The sequence below is a fragment of the Solenopsis invicta genome, chromosome 2, assembly GCF_016802725.1.
Source record: "Solenopsis invicta isolate M01_SB chromosome 2, UNIL_Sinv_3.0, whole genome shotgun sequence".
In the NCBI taxonomy this organism is placed as follows: Eukaryota; Metazoa; Arthropoda; class Insecta; order Hymenoptera; family Formicidae; genus Solenopsis; species Solenopsis invicta.
This window is the reverse complement of record NC_052665.1, coordinates 18,316,555-18,335,549: the sequence shown is the minus strand read 5'-3', so window position 1 is coordinate 18,335,549 and position 18,995 is coordinate 18,316,555. Positions and strand designations below refer to the sequence as shown.

Below are 18,995 nucleotides of genomic sequence, written 5' to 3'. Positions count from 1 at the left end.
CGATTCGATCCATCATGATAAAAGTTTGAACTTTTCTGGGGGCTATCAGAACACAGAAATATTGGAGAAACTCGCAAAAAAAATTTTAGTCAAAAATTTCGAACTCTGACTGACATAAGTCTTTCGTGTTTCACTTTAGCGATTCAATCCGTCATCATAAAAGTTTGAACTCTTCTGGGGGCTATCACAACACAGAGATATTGGAGATATTAGCAAAAAAAGTTTTTCTCAAAAATTTTGGTCTGATATAAGTCTTTCGTGTTTCACTTTAGCGATTCAATCCATCATCATAAAAGTTTGAACTCTTCTGGGGGCTATCAGAACACAGAGATATTGGAGAAATTCGCAAAAAAAATTTTACTCAAATATATCGATCTTTGACTGATATAACTCTTTCGTTTTTCACTTTAGCGATTCGATCCATCATGATAAAAGTTTGAACTCTTCTGGGGGCTACCAAAACACAGAGATATTGGAGAAATTCGCAAAAAAAATTTTTCTCAAAAATTTTGGTCTGACATAAGTCTTACGTTTTTCACTTTAGCGATTCAATCCATCATGAAAAAAGTTAAAACTCTTCTGTTGGCTATCAGTACACAGAAATATTGGAGAAACTCGCAAAAAAAATTTTAGTCAAAAATTTCGAACTATGACTGACATAAGTCTTTCGTGTTTCACTTTAGCGATTCAATCCATCATCACAAAAGTTTGAACTCTTCTGGGGGCTACCAAAACACAGAGATATTGGAGAAATTCGCAAAAAAAATTTTTCTCAAAAATTTTGGTCTGACATAAGTCTTACGTTTTTCAATTTAGCGATTCAATCCATCATGAAAAAAGTTAAAACTCTTCTGTTGGCTATCAGAACACAAAAATATTGGAGAAACTGGCAAAAAAATTTTACTCAAAAATTTCGAACTCTGACAGATATAAGTCTTTCCTTTTTCACTATAGCGATTCGAGCCATCATGATAAAAGTGAGAACTCTTCTGGGGGCTATCAGAACACAGAAATATTGGAGAAACTCGCAAAAAAAATTTTAGTCAAAAATTTCGAACTCTGACTGACATAAGTCTTTCGTGTTTCACTTTAGCGATTTGATCCATCATGATAAAAGTTTGAACCCTTCTGGGGGCTATCAGAACACAGAAATATTAGAGAAATTCGAAAAAAAAATTTTTCTCAAAAATTTTGGTCTGATATAAGTCTTTCGTGTTTCACTTTAGCGATTCGATCAATCATCATAAAAGTTTGAACTCTTCTGGGGGCTATCACAACACAGAGATATTGGAGAAATTCGCAAAAAAAGTTTTACTCAAATATTTCGAACTTTGACTGATATAACTCTTTCGTTTTTCACTTTAGCGATTCGATCAATCGTGATAAAAGGTTGAACTCTTCTAGGGGCTATGCGAACACAGAAATATTGGAGAAAATCGCAAAAAAAATTTCCATCATTTCCACAATTGCCATCGATTAATATCGAGAAGAATTTGATTAAAATCCATTACTTTACTGATTAACACTTTAATACCCTCATATCGTATATTATTATATAATTCTTTAATTTTTTTTTTTGTAAAGTTTTGATTAATCTTTGAATGATCTTTACGTGATATTTCGTAAAAAACTGTTGAAAGTTTGTATTAAAATCGTATCAATAATCTTCACGTTTGTAAGTTAGAGAATAAAAATAATACTCAAGTATCCATATATTTCATTGATTTTTATTACATTATTATTATTATTATTATTATTATTATTATTATTATTATTTATTGTGCATATTAATCTCGCGTATTGTCATTTGTAAATCATGCGTATGCATGTATATGCCATTATAACATAATTAAAAAAGAGTGGGCGCTTTCTAGTCTCTCTACGTCCCTGCGCAGAAATTTTCCGAAATCCTCTTTCTGAATTTTACGGCCTAAACGTAGCTGTGAAAACGTTTCGGATCGAAAGGAAGTGAAGAGGAGGGTATCCATAGAGATAACATCGCCGCTTGCTCCGTGTCTATCACCGCGATGCTTTCTCTCTCTAACTGAAGGCCTAAACAATTAAAGGACAATCACGTTAAAAGAGAAAGAGAGAAAGAGTGAGAGAGAGAGAGAGTTGCGTCAAGATTTAAAAAAATTAAAAAAGCTAATTTTTTCAAAAGCATAATTTGAAGACATTTAAATAATAAAGAATTATGTAAAAATAAAAAGATGGTATATTTATTCGTGGAAAGACATTTATTTCTTCTTCATCATATGATGCGATGTTAATTACAATTATTTTTTAAGTACTGCGTAAAATGAATGTTTCTTTATTAAAGAACCAAATTCTCTCTGTTACTATTAAACATCTTTTTTAAGTAAAAATATGATTGTGCAAAATATGGACATAAACGTATTGATATGTATTAATATCAATGTTAATGTAAATAATTCAGACTAAAATAAATAAAAAATTATGCGAAAGTAGACGTAATTAATCATTTGTGCACATTCTCGACCCCTGTTCTGGATGCAACATACGCGATACGCGTCAGATTTTATTTGCAGCAAAATGGATGTTAGCACGGACAACAACCTACATCCATTTCTCGAGAGATGGATGTGTTGTCCGTGCTAACATCCACACTGTTTTTAACGGCGGGTTGCAAAATGGATGTAACACGTAGTTCCTATTCTGACCAGAATAGATGTGCGTCACTAGTGTACGGGAGTTTCGAAGCGTTATAGGAAAAAGGCCGCCGTGGCCGCTCTCAGGTTCCTCTCTAACAGCGACAACAGCTCGTACCGTACAAAGATGTCGTTTGCATGTAAAGACGCTCCGCCTTTGTGGCATAATGGGCCGACTCCGGGTGAACTATATCATTTTCCAGGCAGTCAGTACGGAACCGGAGGATTTCAAAAATCACAGTACGTTTAGATTATAATCTACAAACGTTTTCATCCATTCGCATATAATTTTGTATATGTCGTATAACCTACACAACTCGATGATGATGCAAATCTCGTGTGTCATCATTTTTCTCACAGAACAGATCGAGGAATTAAAACTGAAAATTTTTGAGGCTGTAATATATAAAAAGGTCTGTTCTTTTTAACTGAACATCTTACATCGTTTCTTTTTTTCTTTTTACATTGGAAATATAAAGAAGAAAGATGATTCATACAAAAGTTCAATTAGAACAGGACTAAGATGTTTAGTTAAAAAGAACTTAACTTTCGAAACACATTTGCAAGTGCTTCTCTAACTCTCGATCTATTATTTACAGATCTCCTATAACTACTGGCACATCTGTCATTGGCATACAGTTTAAAGACGGAGTTGTTATAGCAGCAGACATTCTAGGATCTTATGGATCACTTGCCCGTTATAGGAATCTGGAGCGTCTTATGAAAGTTAATGATAATATAATTCTTGGTGCGTCTGGGGATTATGCAGATTTTCAGTGCATTAAAAGCTATGTGGAAAAAAAAATGTGAGTTATCAAGTTTTTTTTACACATCTTTAAGAATTCTTGAAATAGATACATTTTAGTTTTTTACATAATAAATTACACTAATAAATTTTTGTAAAGTTATGTACAACATAAGAGTATATTTGAAATTTGTAATACCTATTATTATTTTATACTCTATTATTTTATGCCAATGCTTCTGTTTCAGTCTAGAGGAACAGTGCTTGGATGATGGATTTAGTTTGAAACCAAAAGCACTGCACTGCTGGCTGACTCGTGTCATGTATAACAGACGATCAAATTTTGATCCATTTTGGAACAATTTTGTCATTGCTGGTTTGGAGAATGGAAAACCGTAAGTAACATATTTCCTTAACATATCTTGACATTTTAAAACTGTACTACAGTAATTAAAAATCTATAGTATACATATGCTAGGTCACTAGATGCATCAGTTTATGAATAAATAAAAACTAATATGTTTATATTTTCAAGTAAAAAATATAATCAAATTTGTATTTAAAGATCTGAAAAAATATCAATTTGCAATTTATTAATTTAAAGTTTTATTATTTTAATATTTTTCTTACTGTTCAGTGACTAGTGTAATGCTCTTTTTTTTAGTTAGTATAGTATGGTTTTGGAACTCAGTACTTGTATTTTCAGGTTTCTCACAAATTGCTTTGCCTTTTCAGATTTTTGGGAACTGTAGATAAGCTTGGGACAGCTTATAATGATCCTGTTATTGCGACTGGATATGGTGCCTATATGGCGGCACCTATATTGAGAAAAGCTTACGAGGAAAATAGCCAAATGAATAAAGAGGAAGCTATTCAACTGCTGTATAAAGTAATGCAAGTTCTTTTTTACAGAGACGCAAGATCTTTCCCAAAGGTACATTAGCAAAATTCCTATATATATATATCTTACAGACCAATAATTTCAACTACATTATTAACAATCTGCTTGTCCTGCTTTTCAGTATCATCTTGGCATTATCACGAAAGAAAAAGGGGTCGAAATACAAGGGCCGCTAACTTTGGACAGCTATTGGGGACCTGCAATTCTATAAAATTTTTGTTTTCTTATTTCAAACAAACTTAATAAAAAAATCTACAGTAAAGATCCTTTTTTTTTTAATTGAATAAATTGAAAGAAGTTTTCAATTATATATCTATTTGCATTACATATACAAAATAAGAAAATATTGATTCTGGTAACCATATTAATAATCTTCATTCTAATAGACATAAATTTTATCTTTCATTTTTACATATAAAAACACAAGATAGTACTTGCAAGACTAAAACGTATATGTGCAAATTAATTTATGTATGCTAAAAATAATATGTATTTCATAGGTACTTTTTATATAAAATAGCAATAATATCGATTGTACACTAAAGTGTTAGCACTTCGCATCCAGTATCTGTTATTAAAATTGTATGTTCAACTTGAGCTGTCCTAGAATTATCAATAGTACAAGTTGTCCATCCATCTTCCAGAATTTCAATCTGCGTTGTTCCTTGACTTAAAGCTGGTTCAATAGTAAATGTCATACCCGATTTCATTTTGTCAGGAAAATCATTTGCTGTAAAACGCAAAAGATAGGCGTTAAGATATCAGAATACATATAAGACAATTTAATATCTATAGTTATGTAGAAATTTCTTTAAAAGCAAGATATATTTTATCTATAAAAAGGAATTAGATAATTTCTACTAATTATATGCCAATGCGCGTTAATATTGGTAGTAACAAAATATTTTCACCGAAGTGATAAATGTCTGGAGCACCATGAAAGTAAGTTCCGATACCATGACCCAAAAGTGCAGGTATTACATTTAAATTATGTTTATTTGCTGTCTCTTCTATTACATTACCTGAAAACAAAATAGAAAAATTATACAAAATGTTAAAAATGAATGTTATAGCACATAACCGAGTTGAGATTTTTAATCATGTACAAATTATTACCAATATTGCAGAAATATTCATTTGGTTTGCATATTTCAATAGCTGACTTTAAACACAATTCTGTGACTGTTATCAATCGTTTGCCTTCAGAATCTACCTCACCAACTTGAAACATGGCTGAGCAATCGCCATGATAGCCATTAAGGTAAACCTATAATTTGTAATTATAATTTTTTTTAACTAGGAAAAGAATACAATTTTATAGAATGTTTTTCATAAAAGATGAAGCTACTCACTGTTATATCAACATTGAGTATATCACCTTCTTGCAAAGGCCTATTGTCTGGAATACCATGGCAAGCGATATTGTTAACACTTGTACAAATAGACTTAGGAAAACCACGGTAGTTGAGTGGACTGGGATATGCTCCATTGCCAATGATCATATCATGTACTTGTTTGTCAAGAAAATCTGTTGTAATGCCTGGCTAGCATATATCAATTTCGTTTTACATTCAAATTTACATATACTTAATGCATGGATATAGCATTAGGCAATATTTGAAAGTTATTAATAATCTTTGGGGATATGTTCTACAAAGTCGAACAGATAAAAAAATTATACAAATAAATATCTTAAGGTATTATTCTTAAAATGTTATTTCTCACATATTGATATTTAACATGTAATAATTCTAGCATTTGGATTTTAAGTATGTAACCGTAAACAATAAATTTACATGGAAAACTTTTAATTTGCGAAACTTGCCAAAGGTTGTACATATCTTTTAGATATTCTCTCTGCATAGAGATTTAGATTCATTATAATTCTTTACATTTACAAATGTAATTTAAAGCTGATGATTGAGGTAACATAAATCTGGACTCTTATATAGACTAATTCACCTTAATTAATGTGTCAACTTGACGCAGAATGTGACCAGCAAATTTGCAACTCTGTCTCATACATTCTATTTGATATTCATCTTTGATTTCAGGTATCGTCGGTCCATCTTTGGGTATCATTGATTGGCTGTAGGATGGCTGTGGTATATACACAGGAACAATAACTTTTTCAGAAACTAGCCAAGGTTGGACTATAGCATATTTTCCAAAAGAATTGTCATTCTGGATATCAACAAATTTGGGTATTTTTACATCTCCAGCCTAGAACATTTTCTTCCAGTTACACATTCCTGTCCTTTGGCACATGGATATCTCTTACATTAACTAACCAAATAATAAAATAAAAAATTTTATTATATAATTTGATGACAAAAAGAAAATATTAATAGTCAAAGCAAACATTCCAACATTGCCAATAATAAAAGACTATATACATGTTGAATCCTATAATTATAAAAAAAAACAAAATGTGGTCTTTGTTTCTTAATAACTAAATTATTCAAGATAGATATTTATATATCGTTGTGCTCTACAATAGAAATAATGAATAAGTAAACAAAAAGAGACATACCCTTGACATAGTCTTAAAAAAGTTCAGAAAATACGCTTTGGAGGATTGTGCCATTTGAATGATGCCTTTGGTCGAGCGCATGTTCCACGTTATCTCGTTCTGCTTGCAATACGATTTTGTTTATTGCAACTGCAATCAAATTAGTTTGAATTAATTTGACATGTGACTTTTCTTTTCTGCTCTTTCTTTTTGGCACTGTATCGAATCGCGCATGCGCACGTTAAAAAACACCCTTACCTGAGAAGAACTAACCAACGAGTGTTGAGAAATTAAAAAAATGAATTTCCATTGATCTTCGTTCATAACAGATAAAAAGGAATTGGAAAAAATTGATACGATGCAAACACAAGGAGCTATGAAAACGTTTCTTAGCGCCTCAAAAACCGCTTTGGTAACAATCTTTTACATGCAATTTCAGAACATTTTATTATTATTTTACTTTCAACTTATTTTATTTGTTTTTTTTATCACAGTCCCAATTGTCGTTCTACCAAACAATTCGTATCGTCCTGGGAAATCCGACATGTGATTTGGATTCTGCTGTATGTGCTCTAGTCCAGGGCTTGCTGGAGTATACTGACATTAAGAAGCGTGATCTCACAAACGTCGCCGTATTACCTGTCATGAATATCCCAGAAAAAGAGTTTCGCATTAAGACAGAAGTGGTTTACAGCCTAAGGTCTCATAACATTCCGTTGAGCTTACTAACATTTAGGTAAGTAATCGGATTCTGAACAGCATGAACTTTGTGCTATTTGATTATACTTTTGACAGAGATCAGATTGATTTGCAAAATGTACAGAACGACACTAACAAGCAGCTGGAGCTGATCTTAGTTGATCATCATACTCTTACAAGTGAAGATGTTGCATTAAAACCTGCAGTTGTAATGATTATTGATCATCGCCCACTGGATCCAGCCTGTTCATGGCCTAATGTGTTGTTAAACATAGAAACTGTTGGCAGCTGTGCCACTCTTGTCGCACGCAATGTTTTGCAGAAGAATCCTGATATATTGGATGCACAACTTTCAAGCCTCTTGAGAGGTAAATTCTATTTGGCTAATAGTTATTAATAGAGACATAGAATATTTATTATACAATGTCTAACATTTTCTACAGGTCCAATATTGATTGACACTTATAATATGTCGGATGAAGCTGGTCGAGCAACTGCTACTGATGTCGATGTTCTAAATACTCTTGAGCAATTAGGTAAACTCACATCTGATAGAACTGAGACATTTAAGAAGATTATGCATGCAAAAACGGACATCAGTGAATTGACCCTTGAAGAACTTATGATTAAAGACCTAAAAATTACGAATGGGATACCTCTCGTTGGATTTTCTCTCCTAGTAGAAGTGTGTTATTTTGAATGTTTTATTATAATATTGCGATTTTTTTTTTAATTTAAAATGTGATATCTAAAATCATATTTAGAATTTTCTCATGCAAGAAAATGCGAAGGAGGTCATTGAAAAATTTGCTGATGAAAGAAATTGCAATGTCATTGTTCTTATTGGGCAGGATGTAAGCGAGGAACGTGTATCTAGAGATATTGCAATTTTTTCAACATTATGTAAGCAATTAGCAAATGATGTGAGTATTATTTAGTGCTGCAATTGTCATACCAAAGTTATCTCTACATATACACACATTCTTTGATTTTATTTATTTTATTAGATAATTCAAGCATTGACTGAATCCACTCAACCATCTCTAAATCTAGAATTAATCAAAGAAGTTCGAGAAGAGAAGTATAACCTCTGTTTGTACAAACAAGGAAATGTGAAGGTAACGCGCAAACAAATATTACCGATCGTACAAAAAACGGTATTATTGCATAGAAATGAGAAAATATAAATATATAGGCTGTAGAAAATAAGAGAAAATAAAAGAAAATAAGGAGGTACAAAGTTTACTAATAAAAAAAAAGATATTTGAGTATTTTTGTTCCTTGGGACACTTTTTTTATCACGTGATATTCCCCGTTCCTTACTCAATCATTAGAATTAATATAGTTTATCTAAACATATATTTCATGATAAATTTATAGTCATAATTACATATGATCAGAATATATACGTATATATTAATAAACATCTTTAACCCTGGAATGCTTCATATTTTGCATTAACACATTATTTAAAAATTTTCTGCACTTTATATCTACAGTTTGCATCATGTTAGAATAAATAAACTAACACTAGAGTAACTGTCCCAATCACTGCCGCTTTTTTAAATAGTATTAGAATAAAAAGTTACAGTTGTATGTAAAATATTTTAATGTTAAACTAAAATTACAGAGAATATTGAGTATATATCTTGATAATCAGTAGGAGGAAAAGAAAAAAACAATATTCAGGGCATTAATTGGTAGTATTAGATTCAAAATAACTTATATTTTAATTTCTTTCATTATATTTAAATAATCAATTAGTTTTTGAGCTTATTGCTTTTATTTTGCATATATTAAAGTTTTTTTAATACTTAAGGAAAAGGATATTATTTAAAAAAACTAGAAAATAAGCATCTCAATTATTATTTGCTTAAAATTAAATTGGGACAGTTACCATATTTTAATGTAAAAAGATCTTAAACTTGAATTAGCACTTGATGAAAATTCAGTAGTGTTCCAGAGTTAATATAATGTGTTGAATAGAAGATTAAATAATTAACAGTGTATTTCGTTTTAAAAAAGATTGAAGCATTTAGAGAGTTAATAAAGAGCTTTTGTCAATACTCGTATTGTGGAAAAATATCTCGATTGTCGGAAATTTTATGATTTTGCGCAGTGAAACCCCGCCGCTGTCGCCATTGGCTGTTGGAACGTCACACCCCTCGGCGTTATCACGTATCATCCCCGAAAGGTCCTTTCTTCCTGCGATATCGTAGTGACCGTTGAGAGTGGTGGAGAGCGATGCCGTGACTATCGGTCACTCCTCGCTTGCACGAATGTCGCGGTGATGTGCGGGACGCGTCGTGAAGACCGTGCGCAGCAATTATTTTGCGGCAGAGAGATGCGGAAATGCGTGCCAAGCGGAGCAGTTAAAGCGCCAAACTCGACGAGCGAAAAAGGCGTATTATTAACGAGACGCACGTGTTCCATTTAAAATTATGAGATTGGTCTCGGAGCGTCGGCGGCTTTTCTCAAACAGTAAGGACGTCGTGCAGAATTTGAAAAATCGGCAAGACCCGACGCGGGAGTCTCTAACAGTTTCCTCCCCGAAGCACGGAATTGGCCGCGAGGGCAAAAGAGAAAGGAAGGGGGAAAAAAAGAAAAGAATAAACGAATTAACGAAATACGCACGGAGAATTTCGCCCACCCGCGAAATAACGCATATTGATCGTTCCATACTTGTTGCGCAGAGACAACAGCCGGGCCAAGCTACGCCGAGTATCAACATCCCCACCCTGTGCAAGAGCGAAAAGCTGCATCACATCTCGCGGACGCCACCGCCGTTCCGTAAAATTGCATTTCTTCCTCCGCGCTTTGACGGCGCATCGTGCCGTGTCCTCCGCGCGTACGTGCAAACGGGGATGAGGGAGTCCCTCGAGCTATATTATGATTTGTAAATGCGCTCGGAGCATCGGTACGCGCCGCGCTATCGCAACATATCATGGAGACAGTACGCCTTTTGATAAAAGTCCTTATGCTGTTCATCTGGAGCGCGAGGGGTTCTGTTGGGAACGCTCTCGGTGAGTCGACCTGGCATTTGGTCACCTCGTTATCTATTCTTTCGTATACGCTAGTGAGGTAGTTTTTTTATTTTGCGATATGTATTTTTCATAAGCTGGATTCGTGGGACTCTAATGGTACAAAACCTCTCTTTGGTACAAAAGCTTTACTGCCTCTTCCAATCTTTTGAAATCTAATAAAACAAATGATTTGTATTCATTATTTAATTACAAAAGATCGTAATGGCACGCAAATGAAATAATAAATGATAATTTTTATAATTATTAATTATTAATAGCTATAAGAAAGCAATCCTAAATAAAATATAAATAATAAATGCATTTTTTATAGTTATTTTTTGCTACATAATTGTATTTATTTTATTCACATTATGTTTATTGAAAATAAATAATGAAATAAATAATGAAAAGCCAAAAGTAACTTTTTTATCAGCTTTTTTATCAAATATTATTATAATGTAATTATAACAATTGATATTGCATTTGTATTGTCTAGTATACTGCCTGTTGATTAGAGTTAACTAATTAAGGTTTTTTTTGAAATTTTGTTTGATAGTTATTTCAAAAGACCTTGTCTTATTTTATAACATATATGTTATATAGATATATAAGAACCTTTAAATTAAATGAGTAATACTGTGAAATGTAATCTTTTTTGTATATTTTTTTAAGTACGCAGAAATGTCAGGATCTCTCTCTTTCTCTCTCTCTCTCTCTCTCTATCTCTATCTCTATCTTTGGTAAAAGTTTTCTTCCGAATTTTTCAGAATTTCTGTATAAATTTATAACTTTCTCAGAATTTTTTATATGAACACTAATTAGAACACTTTTCAGAAATACTCAGAAAGTCTACATTTTTTCTAAAAATTTGTCATATATGTTAATTATAAGATATCCTAAGATTTTTAAGATTTCTTGTTTTATAATTTCTTATAATAAAATATTATAGAATCTGAAAAAGTTAAAGTATTTTTTAAAATTATGAAATAGCAATCTCAGAATATTTCAGAATTCACATGTATGGAAAATTCTAAGAGAAGATGTAGACTTCTGAGTATTTCTGAAAAATGTTTGTATAAAAATTATGAGAAATATTTTCCAGGGGAGAAAGAGAAAGAGAGGGATTTAAGAAAACAAAATATATTGAGAGGAATAGAGCAAAAACAACTTAATGTTTTCGCTGATGTAAAATATTTTTTCCTATTCCTTTTTTTTTTTTTTTTTTTTAAATGAAAAGTTTATACATATTACAACGATACTGAGAAGAGTAGCAAAATTGTTTAACAACTTTATTAAAGTAAAAATCGTTTTTTACTAAAGACTTTACTAAAGGAAAAAATATTTTATATCAAAAATTTATAAAATTTATAAATTTTAACAAATTTAAATTTAATTATGCTTATTTTTGTAAATTATTGTTTTACCAACCAAACCGTAATTATTTGTCTACAAGAAAATTTTTTTATTGACACAAGTACTTACATATTTATATATTTGATAATTTAGATGTAGTTTCAAGAATCCAACATAATATTATAATAAAATTAATATTTACTTTTAGAGAACTTAAAACAAGCAGTTTATAATAAGCTTTCAGTTAACGTATGTTTAATACTGTCATAAATAATTAATTTTTAAATGCACAATTTTTTGTTTTTGTCAACAATTTTATATTTTTAATTTGTGTCACTTTTCTTGAGAGATTGTTATATAAAGGATATGTGTAAATTACGTATTTTTTAATTCTAAAACATTTAAGACACAATGGTAATCATAATTTTAGAAAAATGCATTTTCCCTCTTGGCATGGAAGAAGGAAAAATCCCGGATGAAGCGATTACCGCGTCGTCTAGTTACGAGATGAAATCTGTCGGTCCCCAAAATGCGAGGTATATAAATTAACACGAAAATATGAAGAATAATTACATATATACAACTGTGATATAAATATTTCGATGAATATTTATAGAATACGACAAGAAAAGAATGGTGGTGCCTGGTGTCCAAAAGCTCAAATCAGTAGCTCCATCCGCGAATACCTGGAAATTGATCTAACGAGAGATCATCTTATCACATGGACCGAAACTCAGGGAAGATTCGGTAATGGTCAAGGTCAAGAATATGCCGAGGCGTTTTTTCTGGAATATCAGCGGAACGAAAAGTGGCATCAGTACAAAGATTTAAGAGGGAACAAGGTATTAATAAAGTTTAATTTTAAATTTAATTAAATTTTAATTTACAAAGATAAACTTGCAATTGAAAATTTCATAAAGCATCAGCCTAATTTATTTTCTTAAAATTTTTTAGAAGGCTTAATATTTAATTTTCTTAACTCTAGGAATTAATTAGATAAATAAATAAAATTAATTAATTAATTATAATAAATAAGATTAACGTCTCGTCGCCAGTACTCCTGGAAATTTTTTTTTTTTAATTTGCCAAAGACAAAATTTTATTATATTATAATGGTATTGTATTGATTATATTAAAGGTCCTGCGTGGCAACAGTAATACATATCTAGTTGAGAAACAGAAGTTAGATCTACCATTCATCGCGAGTCGAGTAAGATTTGTTCCTTACAGTCAGCATCCTCGTACTGTCTGCATGCGCGTCGAGATTTACGGCTGCGCCTGGGCTCGTGAGTTTTTTTATATACTATTTAAAATTATGTGTTTATTGCATTTGCACCTGGAATACACACACATCCCTTTTATATACATTCTTTGTTAATATTGTGATTAATTATTCTGTAATTCTAATCAAGTACGTTCGTTTTTTTATACGCAAAAATATATAATCAACAATATTACAAATTACATAATTTCTAACATTTGACAATATTAGAAATCATATTTACAGAAATTTGCAAAAGACAATGAATTGGAATAAATCTAATATAATTAAAACATTCTTTATTATTTATGTAGAAGGCATTATTAGTTACACCGCACCTAAAGCTGATGCAGATGGACCTAATGGGTGTAACGTCGAGGATACGTCATATGACGGTACGGAACTCGAGAATTTAATGTTGAACGGACTGGGGCAATTAACCGACGGCATAGTCGGTAGTGAAACAGAAATCCTAAAATCCGATAGAGTAACCAACTGGGTCGGATGGTACGATCGGGCTAACATAGAATTATTCTTTGAGTTCCAATTTACTCGAAAATTTAGGAATTGTACGATTCACGTAGCCAATCTGCCCAATATAAGTGTTGAGGTGCGTGATTAATCGAAATAAGTTTTCTTAATTTAATAAATTTATTCTAAATTTAATAACTTTTAGGCGTTCTCGACAGTAAACTTTTGGTTTTCGTCTGATGGCAAGGAGTATTACGAAACTCCGGAAACGTTTCAAATGTTTCGCGACCCTAAGATGAACATTATTCCTAATAGTGACAACGAAAAGAATAGCAGAGGAAAAAACGGCGTCTTAATATCTATTCCATTGCAATCGAGAGTTGGTAAATTCGTCAAGATAGAAATAAAACCTCAGTCAAAATGGTTGTTATTAAGCGAGATCACATTTGAGTCAGGTAATTATTAATTTTATTGCCACAGTTAATTATATTTAAGATATATAAAAAAAATAAATATTCAGTTTCAGATGTAAAAAACAACACTGACGGAGCATTGGCACGTTTGTCATGGATATACACGAATAGTAACGAGAATGTATCCCAGATGATCAATCAAGATCAGATCGCAAAAATAAAACAAATCGATGATAAGGAAATTAAGGGCGAGAATGCCGACCTAGAGATTGACAACAAGCTCAGAGGAGAGACTAACAAAAAGATTAATATTCAACATGAAGATACAATGACGGGAAAGCCAAAAATTGATTTGAACGAAACAACGTTGGTGTTAAATGAGTCGAATTTGACGCCGGATGCCTTTCCCGTGAATAATTCGCCGACGTATATCGGGCTGATCAGCGCTGCGTTGACTATAATTGTCTTTTTCTCGGGTTGCACGATCTTCCTGATAAAGCAGAGGGGTCGTAACAAAGTGGCCCTGTTACAAAAACATACCGCGTTATTATGTGGCTCGCCAGCACCGGGTATCACGATCAATACGAAGGATATCAAATTACCCACACCGATCGTGGTAAACAATCTGTCGCAATCTCGGCTGTCGTTGAAAAGCAAAATTGCCTCGAACAGTGATTACAAATTCGGCGATGGCGATACGAGCGAGCAGCATAGCATTTACGAGAGGATTAATAAAATATCCCCGGAACCGTATGTCAAATGTGAAGCGAGATCCAATTATAAAACGGAACATTTTGGTACGTATAGGACCGCATATTAATGACCGTTAATGGCATTAATAATTAGCTCTAATATCGATCGTATTCAATCACGAAAGCAGTTGAGAAATTTTATATTAAATACAAAACACAAAATCTCTACGTATAATCAGAACGTAACGATTACTTTATAATTATCAGAATATACATAATTTATTTGATTTACTTCTTTCCATTTTATCTGCTCTTAATAATTTACTCTAATTTTTCTATGCCTTTCCTATTTGATTTTAATTTAGTCATGATTAATTTCATATTGAGTAATATGAACGCATATTAATTAGTAAAATAAACGAAATTATTTATAAACTTGAAATAATAAGCACCATATTATTGTATTTGATGCTCTCGTGCTCAATCAAACGTCTCTTGTGCGTGTACAAATTACATTTAATCTAACATTATCATTGACTTGTATTTCTTTAGATACTAAAACTAACGAAAGTTTCACCGATGAAGCTCGAGTGGAGTGCGTAATACCAACGATGTCGAAAAAACTGAGTCACTTGCAAACGGGGAAAATTAATCAGAGAGTATACGAGAGTTATTACGCGGCTACGGATATTTTGACGGTAAGAAAACTTGCAGCACGTGTACGCGTGCAGCAACGGTAATTTAAACCGTTTTACAATCGTAATACAATACTGGATACAGTGTTATGGTATGCTGTAGATCAAAAGACGCGATCAGCATCCCGTTGTGAGTCTCTTCACGCCGCTGCTCATTCGGGATTCCATCGTATCGTACAAACGCGGAACTTTCGATGTTCCGCGCATCTCTCGACATAGATTAAGAATCCTCGACAAGCTCGGTGAAGGAAACTTTGGTTTGGTGAGTATCATGTTTCCGTTTTTTTTTTCTCTGGACATGAGTCATTATAAAGATATCCTCTCTCAAATATTTTTTAGACATCTTAGCTGATCAATTTTTTTTCATAAGTTTTAATATGAAGATGTGATTCCTTATTTAGGTTCATTTATGCGAAGCAAAAGGCATACAAAATCCAGATCTAGGCATTCTTCAAAACCGTCAAGTAGTTATAGTCCGGTCCTTGTGGCGCGGTGTGGTTGATGCTTTAAGGTAAAAGTTTTGTTTAACAAGCTTCCAGCAAAGCTCTTGATTTGCATAAAAATGAATCGTTCTAGGGAGGATTTTATGAACGACATGCACATCTTGGCTGAAATACGGGACGTCAATATCGCCAGGATAATTGCGATCGTTGAGGAGGAACCTTTTAGTGCCATTTTTGAATACGGAGAACTCGGGGATCTGTCAAGTTTTCTAAAAAGTCGCGATCGCGACGCGCCGATAAGGTAAGAATGCAATGGTGATTTGAATGCAACGGGGATTTCTTCTACTTTCTCTACAGGCTCTTACGCGATAATAAATTTTGCAGTTACGAATGCTCCTTAAATCTGGTGACACAAATTGCTTCGGGTATGAAGTACCTTGAGTGTTTAAACGTACCGCATTGTGATCTAGCAGCCAGGTAACAATACGTTTGTTATACAGATTTTATAATAAAACATACATAAGATTAAATTGACAATCAATTTAATAATAATATTATACTAACGAAGTGGTCAAGACACCCGCTCTGGAAAGTCGAGAAGTCTTAGGTTCAATTGTTAACTGAGATGTGATTTTTAGCAACAAAAATTCTTCACAATATTTAGAGAGGGAAGAGTTTCTTACTGTATCATTGTTATATCGGATTTGTTAGCATCATTATATAATGAAATTGATAAACTTAAGAATATATAAAATCACACAAGAAATATCACTAAGATCCAACTATGATCGTTAAGAGTATTTAATTAATTGTATTTTCACATAGTGGTCTGTGTTCTCTTATCATGTACACTGTATCAATATATTTTGTAGGAATTGCATCGTTTGTAAAGATCTGCTGATTAAAGTATCCGATCAGGCCATGTACTGCAGTAAATACGATGGCGAGTATTACGTCAACGAATGTTACGCGAAGATACCATTACGTTGGATGGCATGGGAAGCGGTCCTATCGGTAGTTATTTTGTCTTGTAATTTAAAAGATTCTAAAAAAGAAAAGAATTTATATTTGTTGCATTGCGTTGTTTGTCTAGTGTTTAGTCTTTAGTTATTTATAGACCTTTTATTTTTCAAAATAGTAATATACAATAATCTAACAGATTGTTTCGCGAGAAGAAAAGATAAAATATTCCGTTTAACAAAATTGAGATCATTTGGTTGACATTATTCCAAAATTTTGTATCGCTTATGAATCAACTTGAGAATTTTTTTTTTTATGTTTAGGGAAAACAAAGTTGTCAATCCGACGTTTGGTCGTACGGCGTGACAGTTTGGGAAGTGCTGACGCGTTGCGAAGACATACCGTACGCTGACCTGACCTCAGAACAGGTGTTGGAGAACTGCGGCCTCTGGTACTCGTTAGACAACGGCGGTAAGAAGAAACGTCCGCGGATCCTCGAGCAGCCGGTGTTCTGCACAGACGATCTGTACCGGCTGATGCTGCGATGTTGGTGCAAACTTGCGGAGGATCGGCCCAGTTTCCAGGAGATTTACTGCTACCTCAAGAAGCTGACTCTGGATTAAGTGTGTACGCAAATGCAAATGCATCTCTGCCGAAAGAGCATACGAAAACGATCCATGCTCCAGCAGCAGCAGCAACAGCAGCAGCAGCAGCGGCGGCGCGGACCAAATCAATTACAATCAGCTAAGAAGCATCCTGATTTCTTTTTTAATCACTTTCGCAGATGGCTCGAACTAATCGAGCGAATTGAATCGAATCGTGAAGACGTGAATGCCTAAACACAACAACGTGGGATGCTCTCTGGCCACTAAAATTACTGCTCAACTAGATTTATCTAATTTTGATTATATAAGTAAGTGTAGGCTAAACAACGTAACGATAAAATTTAACGCGGCGGATAATCGCAGATTTCTCGCATAATATTCTAAGCGTATGTCAAGGAATAATCTGTGTGAGAATAATCTTTCAACGATTATTTCCATAACAATCAGTATTCGCGAGAAATACGTGATTTCGCAAGCTAATAAGAGAGATTCACATCTATTTACTAATTTATTACTTTACATATCTTTCCTACGCTTATACATATATATATATATATATGTGATACTCATTATCGTTTTTACTGTTAAAAATATCGTTCCATTTTTTCTCTATATCTATTATTCTATATCCAGGTAGCCGAGATCGTAATAAAATGACGACGTGAACAAGTTTTTTGAATGAAACTTGTCGCACTTTTGCTCGAGTTTATCGCAGATTCTGCGCAAAGCTTTAGTCGCATTTTGTCGTCCGGGTACCTTATATCATCGTCAGAATTCGTTGCATGTAGCCGAAGCAAAATAATATAAGTGAAATCGGCATAAGCGAGCGTAATACTCGAATTACGTCGAAGAATGACAATCAGTTTTGCTCATCTATTTATATGTACTTATTTTACAAAATAATATCAACGATGTACTCGTATTGATCGATTCAGCTTATCTATCTTAAGAGGGCGGATCGTTTGATCTTTAATCAAATTTCGCAGTGGCGCAAGATTTTTGAATAGAAATAATCTTCATATATATATCCTTTCTTATATATATGTATTCTTAAGCTAAGTCATCTCCAATTTTATTCGAAAATACATAATACATAATTCGCGGGATGTATTTGGAACGAAGGTGCTCTTTACGGATCGCGTTATTAATTCTTCTAGTTTAAGAATAAGGATGTATTTAATCGATTTCTGTGCCAAATAGTAACGATTCAAAAAGAATACGTTTTAGAACGCAACTTCATACGAAAATTTGATTTAAATGGATATATAATTAGGTTTCTGAAGCATACTTCTCCATCTTAAGATACACCCCGTGCATAATAATGTGTTAACTAACGATGAAAAAAAGGAGCAAAAGAACAAAAGATGAAAATCACAATTACGATTATTCGAAACAACAACGACGATAATAACGATTATGGTAAACGTACAATTTTAGATTATATATGTTTATAACAGATGTAACGTTTAATTAAATCAAATTTGTAATATCAGTCGGTGTGTGTTGCTTTGAAAATGCAGATCTGATCTAATTTGTGCATATATATTAGTGTT

General features: G+C 32.8%; 4 protein-coding genes across 5 annotated transcripts; 3 read left to right on the top strand and 1 right to left on the bottom strand.

Annotated features, from left to right (window-relative positions):
* The first annotated feature begins 2,734 nt into the window (after window positions 1–2,734).
* LOC105194577 (proteasome subunit beta type-4) lies at window positions 2,735–4,909 on the top strand. The gene is made up of 5 exons (XM_011159558.3): window positions 2,735–2,909; window positions 3,269–3,475; window positions 3,663–3,809; window positions 4,150–4,348; window positions 4,437–4,909. Exons 1-5 carry the CDS (start codon window positions 2,797–2,799, stop codon window positions 4,524–4,526), a joined length of 756 nt encoding a protein of 251 aa, XP_011157860.2. The 5' UTR covers window positions 2,735–2,796; the 3' UTR covers window positions 4,527–4,909.
* LOC105194578 (methionine aminopeptidase 1D, mitochondrial) lies at window positions 4,696–7,227 on the bottom strand. The gene is made up of 7 exons (XM_026135653.2): window positions 7,086–7,227; window positions 6,849–6,977; window positions 6,278–6,538; window positions 5,668–5,859; window positions 5,432–5,582; window positions 5,227–5,337; window positions 4,696–5,045 (listed from the first exon to the last, which is right to left on the bottom strand). The coding sequence occupies exons 2-7, from the start codon at window positions 6,927–6,929 to the stop codon at window positions 4,855–4,857; spliced, it is 987 nt and encodes a 328-aa protein (XP_025991438.1). The 5' UTR covers window positions 6,930–6,977; window positions 7,086–7,227; the 3' UTR covers window positions 4,696–4,854.
* On the top strand, window positions 7,038–10,106 carry LOC105194579 (exopolyphosphatase PRUNE1). 2 transcript variants are annotated; one of them, XM_039446078.1, is made up of 7 exons: window positions 7,038–7,239; window positions 7,322–7,563; window positions 7,623–7,894; window positions 7,970–8,211; window positions 8,291–8,449; window positions 8,534–8,644; window positions 9,646–10,106. In XM_039446078.1, the coding sequence occupies exons 1-7, from the start codon at window positions 7,186–7,188 to the stop codon at window positions 9,646–9,648; spliced, it is 1,083 nt and encodes a 360-aa protein (XP_039302012.1). In that variant the 5' UTR covers window positions 7,038–7,185; the 3' UTR covers window positions 9,649–10,106. The 2 variants fall into 2 exon arrangements, with proteins under 2 accessions (XP_039302012.1, XP_011157863.1); XM_011159561.3 differs by lacking the exon at window positions 9,646–10,106 and having other exon boundaries at window positions 8,534–8,797.
* A 364-nt stretch (window positions 10,107–10,470) lies between these two features.
* LOC105194580 lies at window positions 10,471–18,934 on the top strand. The gene is made up of 14 exons (XM_011159563.3): window positions 10,471–10,549; window positions 12,333–12,438; window positions 12,519–12,744; window positions 13,041–13,188; window positions 13,478–13,773; window positions 13,840–14,089; window positions 14,155–14,844; window positions 15,292–15,437; window positions 15,538–15,696; window positions 15,836–15,945; window positions 16,011–16,178; window positions 16,262–16,354; window positions 16,750–16,891; window positions 17,161–18,934. Exons 1-14 carry the CDS (start codon window positions 10,471–10,473, stop codon window positions 17,458–17,460), a joined length of 2,913 nt encoding a protein of 970 aa, XP_011157865.1. The 3' UTR covers window positions 17,461–18,934.
* Window positions 18,935–18,995: the final 61 nt, after the last annotated feature.